General features: G+C 35.1%; 1 protein-coding gene across 1 annotated transcript; it reads left to right on the forward strand.

Moving 5' to 3' along the window:
• Nucleotides 1-400: 400 nt before the first annotated feature.
• LOC129302051 (uncharacterized) lies at nt 401-10,569 on the forward strand. The gene is made up of 6 exons (XM_054940712.1): nt 401-545; nt 3,100-3,200; nt 5,605-8,838; nt 8,993-9,235; nt 9,435-9,593; nt 10,014-10,569. Exons 2-6 carry the CDS (start codon nt 3,120-3,122, stop codon nt 10,251-10,253), a joined length of 3,957 nt encoding a protein of 1,318 aa, XP_054796687.1. The 5' UTR covers nt 401-545; nt 3,100-3,119; the 3' UTR covers nt 10,254-10,569.
• Nucleotides 10,570-11,196: the final 627 nt, after the last annotated feature.

Below are 11,196 nucleotides of genomic sequence, written 5' to 3' on the forward strand. Positions count from 1 at the left end.
GACACAAAAGCTTCTAAAAATTTTAATTGAATTATGATATTTAGAAAAATTATATTATCATTTATATAATTAAGAGGATTTTATCATATTTTTTTTAAATTTTAAAAAAATTAAATTATTTTTTAATTTATCATGTTCAAACGGCAACTATGACCTGCTCCCATGAGTTAAGATACGATACGCCAATGGTTTTGGCCAAAGAAAAATACCATTTCTGTAATTAAATGCAAAACTAGGGACAATTTCCAAGGGAGGGCAAACCGGCAGCGTTTCAGCTCTTCAATCGCCGAATATGGGTGGTGCTGGACCCCACTTGTGGGGTCCCGTGCGTTAAAATGTAGGCTCCTCCGCTCTGCCTTTTTTCTCCATAGTCTTCCAAGTATATATACAGAGGAATCTCTCTGTTTCAAATTCCATTTTCTTTCTTCTTCCTTCCTCTTCCTTCTTCGTCTCCAATCTCAGTTTCTCACATCTCAATTTATTTATATAGTTTCTCAGAGACCAACACGCTTGCTTCAATCAAAAGGAATTTCACTTTCTATAAGGCAAGAATTCACTTCCTCTTTCCTCTATTTCAGTTTTCGCCTTTGCTTCAGCCGCCGATCATCTTTGGAGCTGCGTTTTTGTTTTTTATTGCCTTTATCGATTTTCTATGTGTCAGATGAATCCTGATTGAAAGTTCTGTGTGCTGTTTTGATTCTTCATGTTTTCTGAGCTGTGTGTTGGACTGTTGATCTCTTAAGGCTTTAATTTGAATGCCCTTGCTGTCGATTTCTTCTCTATATGTGTTTCTATGTGGTTTATGATGCTTCTCTTGGATCAGAAATTGTTTCTTCTTCCGTGTTTTGATCTCTGATGTTGGTTACATCTTCGCAGATTTTGATTTGTTTATTGAACTGTTGATCTTTTAAGGCTTGATTTGAATCTTATTGCTCTATATGTTCGTATGGGTGGCTCAGTAGCTTCTGCTGTGCTCACTGCTCAGTGCACTGTAATTGTTTGATTAATGTTTCTCTTTGATCAGTAATTATTCCATCTTCATTGTTTTGATCTGTGATCGTTTTCTCCCTTGATTAATGGGTTAGGTGAAGTTCTATTTCAATCAATCTTCTGCTTCTTTTCAAAATGATTTAAAAATTTTAAAGCAGAAAAAAGCAAAGAAGCCGGAAAAGTAAAAGGCCTATTTGAATTTTGCTGGGTCTTCAGCTCCGATCAAGATTTCAGTCTTTGCCCTGATCGGAGATTTGTTATCTCGCAAATTTTCAGCCCTTTGTCTTGCGGTATTCATCCAAAAAGAAACCAATAACGGAGAAGTTTTTAATTCAATTCTTTATTGTTTTTATGGTGTCTGGTGTCGTTGATTTTGATATATAACATAACCCGTTACATGCGCAGATCTCTTTAGAATAAGATTTATTATTATATTTATTAGAATATATGGAGACTATTATATATAGAGCAGTTTCCAAAGTTGGGGTAGAAAAGAAAGCTCGAGAGCAGGAAATATAACAGAGATATTCGCTGAGCCAGCCTGACTGGTGGTAATTCCCATCTTGAAAATTCGGATTTACCCCTACTTTTTTACTTTTTCCTTATTTAGGATGTGAGCAAATAAAAAAAGAAAAGGAAATATGGAAAGAATTTTTAAAATAAAATAAATACACAAAGTGTAAAGACAATCGGGGTAGCTGTGAGAGGGGTGCGGATGATTAAGCTAAGCTGTCCACAATACACACGCTTTTGAACTTTGCGAAAAATGATACAAAGCTAAAAAGAGGTTTGGTGGAGTGGCTAACAATCAAAAAGTGGGCCCACCCAGACATCACTTATCCTGGCACATTCTTGGGCAATTTTCATTAGCATCTTTGAATGTTAGATCTTATGCGGGCCCCACTTCCATCTCCGATTGAAAGGTTCAGATGAAATTTGCTTCCATTAAGAAAAGGAAATGATAGATTCCATTTCTGAGAAAAGGGAGAAAATAACAGGCATGAGAAAATAGGCCCAAAAACTTTGAAAGAGAATTGGCTTATATGTGAAATCAAGATGTAACGAAGTATTTATAATATAATCCACCAACGTGATTATTCCACATGACATCTTCACATGGGAGATCAGTATCCAAATGTATCTTTTTGGAAGTATATATAATATAATCCGTTTGTTTTAATGATTATATAAGTGTATAAAACTTGATAGAAATCGAGAAATATTCGTATTTTTTTTTCTTTTCTTTTTTTTTTTGTTGTTGAGCTGTGTCTGCATTTGTTCTCAAGCAACAATTACGCCAGTTTCGTTGCCAATTCCCATCCTAAGATGGACTTTTTTATTTTTAAATAGCAATACGATTTTTAGGTAAATTAATTTGTCAGTTCTATAAGAAGTTAAAACTTGAAAGAGATAGCACGTTCCCCCCCAAAAAAAAAACGTGATAGAAAATGACACATGACTTCTATTTATTGGAGTAAGGAAACGTATATTATACTATAACACGATAAATTTAATATAATTTAATTTAATTTCCTGATGAACTTGGGAGATGAGCTTTAATAATTACGATCCCAGAGAATCCCAAAACAACAAATATTGACACATATCTACGCATGTTGGACACGTATTATTAGTGTGCCAGAGTTGTGTTGATCACCGACGACACACGACAGCAATAATGTCTTTCCATGTTCTGTAAACCGACCTGTCGAAAAAAATAGCAAGCGCTTGTTGCCCAAGAGCATTGGTTTAAATGGCATCTCCCTTGGAGTTAAGTGTCACAAGCACTTGATTTACTTGAGGTTCAATCTTCCGACTCCCAAATTCCAAGGCCTCGTGCCTCCTAATAATAATAACAATAATAAATAAATAAGTAATACTAATATAATAATTCTTCTGCTACAATTTTTGACGAGTGTTATGTTATTGATTTTGCACAGAAATTGTGGATTTTCTTTCCCCTTCCTTTTTTCTGTTGATCTAGACTAGTTCATCTTTTCTTTATTTTGTTTCATTTGAAGTCCATAATGATTCTTATTCAAGTATATCCACCCTATTCTTATTTCTTTTCTTTCTCACAATATATCAGTTATATATATTTTGAAGCAGGCTAATAAGTGAAAACAAACATGGAAGAAGAGACACAAGTCATTTCAGAAGTTTCAGTGAAAAAGGTTGTGGAGACTGATAGCAATGCTGGGGACATTAAGGTATGATTCTCATTTCATTCGTTGGTACAGAAGTTAGTTGTTATATAAAGTTCTGATATGTAGTGCAGTGACAACAAGCATGAACCTCTCATCAAAAATACTTTCCAAATTAAGTGCCTGTTTGGATTGAGTAATTAATCAATTTTAGGGGCAAAAAAATCGATTAAGTCATAATTTATCCAAACACCCACCTTTTTCCAAAATCAATTTTTCCCAACGTTTCAAATTTCAGCTTCTCGACTTCATGCTCGTTTGGATTTTAGTTAGGTAAAATAGATTGTCAAAATAATCGATTAAATGGTAGATTTTAATCATAATTGATTATATTATAACGTAATCTGTTTGGATATTCATGTTAGTAATTTTTTTAAAGATCCAAATTTTATTAAGAAAAAAAAAAAGAGAAAAAAGTTTTGTTTTAGTTTTATTAAATTTTGTGCCTTTTTTGTGATTTTTTTCCTGGACCTTTTATGTAATTTACTCATATAACTTTGTAACAAAAACACGTAGAAGTCGAGAAGCTGAAATTTGGAGCGTTGGGAAAAAATCAATTTTTTGGGGAAAAATCATTTTTGGAAAAAGGTGGGTGTTTGAATAAATTATGACTTAATCGATTTTTTTGCCCCTAAAATCGGTTAATTACTCAATCCAAACAGGCACTTCTGCGTGTTTTTGTTACAAAGTTATATGAGTAAATTACATAAAAGGTCCAGGAAAAAAATCACAAAAAAGGCACAAAATTTAATAAAACTAAAACAAAACTTTTTTCTCTTCTTTTTTTCTTAATAAAATTTGGATCTTTAAAAACATTACTAGCATGAATATCCAAACAGGTTGCGTTATAACATAATCAATTATGATTAAAATCTATCATTCAATTGATTATTTTGATAATCTATTATACTCAACTGAAATTTAAACGGGCACTAAGGTGTTATCATTGTATATCTGTTATTTTAGAAATTGCTTATTTGTATAAAGCTCTCTTAATTGGAGTGAGAAGCATGAACCTTAAGAAAAGTTTGCAAGGTTTCACATTAGCATTTACTACCAGTAGAATTGCTGTCGTGCCAACTGCATTTTACGTAGTATTCAGTTTACAGATCAGCCATACAAGAGACTAAACCTAATTTTTATGGCTATTTACATAATCTCATATTGCCAGTTATTTACGACTCTATTTTTTTCCATAGATTCATATGCTATCACACCGCTTATTTGATTTAAGCCACGAAGTTGGTGAACAAGGGATTTAAATACTAAAATATATTGCTTAACCCTTTATATTTACATCCTCACAGTGTGATTTAAAAGCATGGGAAATTCACAAAATATGCATGGCGATAGAAAGTTTATGGCATCTTTTCAACTCTTAGGTCCTGTTTGGTTGCTAAAAATGAATGAAATGGATTGAAAAAAATCAATAAAAAAAAAAAGAACTAAATCACCCTTCTCTCTCATGATAAGCATAATAAAACTCATTAATATATACTATAAATGTGGATGAATTAAATTACCCTCTCCCTCATAAATGTGATTCACCATACTTTTTGATCATCTCATCTTTACTTTTATTTTTTTAATCCATTTCATTCCATTCATTTCTAGTAACCAAACGAGACCTTAACTACATGGATTGTAAAGATTAATAGCTAAATATTTTGGTCAAGAAAGGAACAGAACTTAAATACTAGAAAGATATACATGTTTTCATTTGGACTGAACTAATTAAGCTGCATGTTCTGAGGAGCCAATTACGGCACTAGAAGAGTTTAAGAAAAGTAAGAAGATTATAAATTTTTAGGCCATAATTATTTTGTTTAGAGACTTTCTTTCACTTTGAAAGAATAATTTGATCGCTGTTGTGATATGTACTTTAGCATATGCATCTGTTTTCTTGAAACTTCAGCTTAATATTTAACTTGAATTTTTTCAATTTGGATTAAATCTGTACATAAGTTTAAAAGACTTGCATCGGCAAAAAATATCATTCAGAGCATGTAAATCTGCCTACTTATTACATTGGACAAGATGAAAAGCTTGTTGCTTTGAATCTAATTACTTATTCCTTATATTCTTTTTGTGAAACTGCATGCTGCCTTAGGAGTAACTGATATAATAACTCAAGCCACAGCCAAAGTGCTCAAAATTGTTGCTTGTAATTCTTAATATGTGCTTGCAAATGAACTGTGGAATTCTACCTGACATTTTGTCCTGCCTCCCATGTCGCATGTAGCTTGTTACAAGTAGAAATGCCCAATTTTTATTTTTTTAAAAGAAACCGAGACATGAATGTTGAATAATTACCTATTGCAGTTATTGTAGTCGATCATGTTATAGGCAAATTACTCAGAAACATAAGGTGTACTTTTCATTGTGTCTGTTTTCTGACTGTTTATGACAGGAAAAAGATATTGACTTGCCTCAAGTATCAAAAGAAGGAAAGAAAGAAGAGGAAGAGAATGCCTTAGATGGAGAATTCATAAAAGTTGAGAAGGAAGCAATAGATGCCAAAGATGGTTCACGTGCAGCTGAAACAGCATCCGCAGATGGTGAGAAGTCCTCCACAAATGAAAGAAGCTCAAGTAATTCAAGCAGAGAATTACTGGAAGCACATGAGAAGATACATGAACTTGAGGTTGAACTACAAAGACTAGCAGAATCTTTGAAGACCTCTGAACGTGAAAACGCTCAGTTGAAGGGTGAGATTGCAGTAACAAAAGAGAATTTGGAGGAAAATGAAAAAAAATACGAGTTGCTTGAATTGAACGACAAGAAATTGAAAGAACAGATTATTGAAGCTGAGGAGAAGTATAATTTACAACTCAGAACTCTGGAAGAGGCATCGCAAACTCAAGAGGTGAAGCAGAAGGAGCTTATTAAAGTCAAGGAGGCATTTGATAATTTGAGCCTAGAGCTTGAAAGCTCCAAAAAGAGGATGGAGGAACTACAACTTGAAGTGCAACTTTCTGGAGATGAAGCACGGAAGTTTGAGGAGCTGCATAAGCAAAGTGGTTCGCATGCTGAATCTGAGGCGAAGAAGGCTATAGAATTTGAGAAACTTCTTGGAGAAGCCAAAGTGAGTGCAAGACAAATGGAAGATCAAATGACTTCTCTGCAGGAAGAATTGAAGGGCCTGTATGATAAGACTGCAGAAAGTCAGAAGGTTGAAGAAGCACTAAAAGATACTGCAGCAGAACTTTCTGCCATACAAGAGGAGTTGACACACTCAAAATCCCAGCTGTTGGACATGGGGCAGAGACTTTCTTCAAAAGAATCTCTTATAGATGAGCTGACCGAGGAATTGAACATGAAAAAGACTTCAGAAACTCAGTTGAGGGAAGATGCATCCACAATTGAAAACCTACTTCTCTCTACCAAAGAAGAATTGCAAGAAAAGATTTCTGAGCTTGAAAACACAAAAACAAAGTTGCAGGAGGAAGAGAAGTCAAGGGAATCTATTGAAGCTGATCTCAAGGTTAAGGAAGAAAAGGTGGTGGCTGTACAAGAAGAGGTGGCTAAACTAAATATTGAAAAAGATGGTCTTGAAGCGACTGTGGCAGATTTAACCAATGGCGTGAAGCAGTTTAAAGACTTGTGCACTGAGCTGGAGGAAAAACTAATGGTTTCAGAGCAGAATTTTGGTAGAGTAGATTCTCTACTGTCTCAGACACTCTCAAACAATGCAGAGCTTGAGCAGAAGTTGAAGTCTCTGGAAGAACTCCATATAGAGTCTGAAACTACCGCAGCTACTGCTAGTGAAAAAAATCTTGAGCTTGAAGACTTAATCCAGGCTTCAAATTCAGCTGCAGAAGAGGCAAAATCACAACTGAGGGAGATGGAAGCGCGCTTCATAGCTGCAGAGCAGAAGAATGTGAAGCTTGAGCAACAAATAAATCAGGTACAACTGGAAACCAGTTGTGCTGAGAGAGAAGTGGCAGAATTTTTGGAGAAAATATCTCAGCTCAATGCTAAGTTGACAGAGGCTGAGCAAGAAAAGAATCTGCTTAGTGCCCAAATGCAGGACTACTTGGAAAAGGTAAGTCAATTGGAATCCGACTTGAATCAATCATCTTTGCGGAGTTCCCAGCTTGAGGAGGAGCTGAAGATTGCCAAGGACAAATGTACCGAGCATGAGGATCGAGCAAGTATGAATCATCAACGTAGTCGAGAACTAGAAGATTTATATCAGACATCCCATTCCAAATTTGAGGATGCTAACAAAAAGGCAAATGAGTTGGAGTTATTACTTGAAGCAGAGAAATACAGAATTCAGGAACTTGAACAACAGATAAGCGCATTGGAGAAGAAATGTAGCAATTCAGAAGCAGATGCGAAGAACCACCTTGACAACGTTTCTAATTTAACAACAGAACTCGAGGCACTTCAAGCACGGGCTTCAAGTCTTGAGTTAGCTCTGCAGACAGCTAGTGAAAAGGAGAGGCAGTTGGAAGAATCTTTGACTGCAGTAACAGATGAGAAGAAAAGGTTAGACAACGTGTCAAATGGTTTGAACGAGAAGCTTGCTGAAGCAGAAAACTTAATGGAAATTGTTAGGAATGAATTAAATCTCACACAAGATAAGCTGCGAAGCACTGAAAATGACCTCAAGGCTGCTGAGTTAAGAGAAAGCGAGATAATGGAGAAACTTAGAGTTTCTGAAGAAAACCTTGAGGTTAAAAGCAGAGATATAGAGCAGGTTGCTGCAAGAAACTCAGAACTTGAACTGTTACATGAATCTATAGCAAGAGACTCAGAAACTAGGCTCCAAGAAGCTACCGCAAAATTTAGCAGCAAGGATTCTGAGGTTCAATCCCTGCTTGAGAAACTTAAGTTTTTGGAGAATCAGGTGGTTGAAAATGCTGAAAAATCAGACGCTTTGAACGATGAATTGGAGCGTAGTTTGAATAAACTAGCTTCTTTTGAAAGCGAAAATGAAGATCTGAGGAGACAAATTATACATGTCGAGAACAAGTATTCTCAGGCCATTTCAGAGAATGAATTATTAGTTGGAACAAATATTCAGCTGAAAAGCAAGCTTGATGAACTTCAGGAACTATTAAACTCGGCTGTATCAGAGAAGGAAGCCACTGCTCAAGAACTGCTTTCTCATAAGAAAACTGTAGCAGAATTGAATGATTCACAAGCAAAATCCTCTGAACTTCAACGTGTGTATGAATCTCGCTTCTTAGAAGTACAATCACAGTTACACGAAGCAATGCAGCGGCATACCGAGAAAGAATCTGAAGCCAATGACTTGAATCAGAAGTTATATACACTAGAAGGCCAAATTAATTTTTACAAAGAACAGGCACAGGAAGCTGCTGCAACATCTGAAACACATAAAATGGAGCTGGATGAGACTCTCCAAAAATTAAAGCATCTTGAAAGTGTTGTTGAGGAACTGCAAAACAAGTCACTCCATTATGAGAAAGAGGTTTTGGGGCTAACAGAGGAAAATTCAAAGCTTAATCAGGAAATAGCTGTGTATGAATCCAAATTAAGTGATTTACAGTCTAAATTCTCTGAATCCTTAGCTGAAAAGGATGGAACATTTCAAGAGCTACTTACTGCAAAGAAGGCCATTGATGATTTAACAGCAAAGCACACTGCCGAATTGCAAGCACTGCAGTCCCAGGTTTAGATGTGGCTATTGATAATATTTTGCCTCTTATTTGTCCTTTCTGTTTTTGTTGTTATTTGTGATCACATTTTATTATTTTATTTGTTTTATCAAAACAAGTATCAGAACGAACGAACAATCTCTAAATGAAAATGACATCAACTTGCAGATCTCTTCAGTGACCGAGGAGAATAGCCTCCTCAATGGGACAAATCAAAATTTAAAGAAGGAACTACAGTCTCAGCTATTGGAGCTAGAAGAGAAATTGAAAGAACAAAAGGAGAAAGAAGATGTATTGAGATCCAAGGTTGAAAATCTCATGACTGAGGCTGCTGAGAAACCTGTGCTGCAAAATCGTCTGAAGAAAATTGAAGAGCAATTGGTAAAAGCTGAATCTGTCCTGAAAGAAAAGGTACTACTAGAGTTCTTCATGTGTTAACTTATTCCTCTGGATCTAAATTGTGCTTTGCAATAGTCATTTCTCAATACTGGCAATACCTATTTTGCTTTGAAAAATTCTCTTAGCTTTCAGAGATTGATGTCAAAGATAAAAAATTGATTTTTTATGATGTTGATTTCCATTTTTCTAATAAAAATTTACAACTAAGCAGGAAGAAGCAGGATCTCAGAAAGAGTCTGAACGTGAAGCGACCCTGAAAAGTGCTCATGAACAACTTGAAGTCAAGAGCAAGGAAATTTCTCTTATACAGAAGCAAAAGGAAGAGCTGGAGCAGACATTGCAGCAGGCTGCAAGTAAATTCTCTGACAAGGTAATCCACTTCTAAAAATCCCAAGGCACATTCTCATGGCATGTGCCAGTGCCTGAAGTTACACTCAGTACAATACTCATTCTTCTAGGAGGAATGACAGTTGAGTCCCAAAAGAGAGAATTAAGGACAGTTAGATCCCTAATAAAGTTATCTGAAAAATAAGTTGTAAATTTCAATTTAGATAGTTGCAAATTAAGGAGTTCTGATTCCAAATGAGATATTTAAATTCTAAATGCAACTCCCAGCCTTCTATTGGGATTCCTGTTTGCAATTGTCTAAATCAATACTTGTAATGAATTTTTAAAATTTGTTGGGGACCTAACTGTCATTAATTCCCTCTTCTAGGACTTTATTGTCATTCTCCCATTCTTCTATTATAGAAAATTGAAAGATTTTTAAACATTTCAAATTGATTTCCAGAGTGCCGAGGACGGTTCAGGTATCAAATCCAGGGACATCGGATCAAACATCTCCACTCCATCAAAAAGAAAGAGCAAGAAAAAGTCAGATGCAGCATCAGCATCTTCCCAGACTCCCCATTCAGCGGAGACTCATCTGTCAACCAGCCAGGCGTCGCCGGCAACGATGAACTTCAAGCTTATCTTGGGAATAGCTCTTGTATCGGTGATTTTGGGCATAATTCTTGGGAAACGTTACTAGCCTCAGCAGTCAGCAGTAATATATGCATTTTGGTTTTTCAGGTGGAAGTGCTTTTTAATTTTATTTATTTATTTTTTATTTTTCTCTTTCTTTTAGCATAAATTATCTTGTACAAGATTGAGAGCTCTGTTTGCATGCATGCCTTTGATCTCCAGTCTTGAGGTTGGTCAGGGAACTAGTTTTCATTCATATCCCTTGCCTGTGTGTAAAGAAAAGAAAAATGTGCCTGATTCATGTTTATTTAAGGCTGTACTTATTTTGTCATTTTGAATGCATGTTACATGTTTTTCCATCAATCAATTTGAATTTGTCTGAACCTCTTCTGGCTCCTCCAAAATCCAAATTTGTTACTTCACGGATTTTAAATGTTTCTGTCACGAACTCCTATCAAAATAACTCAGTGCAATGGAATAGCAAGTGTATCATTAATATTCAATCAGCACACAGTCACTATATTGCTTATGAAGCTACATCCAAGTCCAAATAACATTCGACAATAAACAGAAAGAAGAAGAGTTTTAGGACTCAAAGGAAGGAAGAAGACGCTCAGAAGAGGAGAGAATTTCCCAAAAATGGGACCAGAGAGGGAAATCACTCAAATCATCCACACGCCTTTTCCAAATAGCCTTGTCTCTTAATATACTCTTTTAGTCATATTCATAGGTCAAAGAGAAAAAAAGTATTTATTTTAATTCTATTTATAGGGCATTGTAATGATTATTGTGTCTATTTTTATTTTTTTATCTTTATTAAATGGTTGAAAGTTTTACTTTAAACATATTTAATAGAAGTAAAATTAAAAACTTGCTGAATTTTTAAACTAAGTGGATGAGATTAAATTATTTTTTATTCTAGTAAAATATATCAGAAGTAACTTATAAATTGAATCAAAAAAAATAGTGTCGGGACCCTGCTTCACTCACTTTCACATTCCCTTGCAACA

The sequence above is a fragment of the Prosopis cineraria genome, unplaced genomic scaffold (genome assembly GCF_029017545.1).
Source record: "Prosopis cineraria cultivar Desert tree isolate PC_DT_omini unplaced genomic scaffold, ASM2901754v1 PC2, whole genome shotgun sequence".
NCBI lineage: Eukaryota > Viridiplantae > Streptophyta > Magnoliopsida > Fabales > Fabaceae > Prosopis > Prosopis cineraria.

What these genes read in the sequence shown, in the direction of transcription:
- LOC129302051 (XM_054940712.1), top strand. Translation starts at nt 3,120, where the DNA reads ATGGAAGAAGAGACACAAGTCATTTCAGAAGTTTCAGTGAAAAAGGTT. An exon ending in AATCTGTCCTGAAAGAAAAG is followed by an intron (nt 9,236 to 9,434) that starts GTACTACTAGAG and finishes ACAACTAAGCAG; the next exon opens with GAAGAAGCAGGATCTCAGAA. An exon ending in CAAGTAAATTCTCTGACAAG is followed by an intron (nt 9,594 to 10,013) that starts GTAATCCACTTC and finishes ATTGATTTCCAG; the next exon opens with AGTGCCGAGGACGGTTCAGG.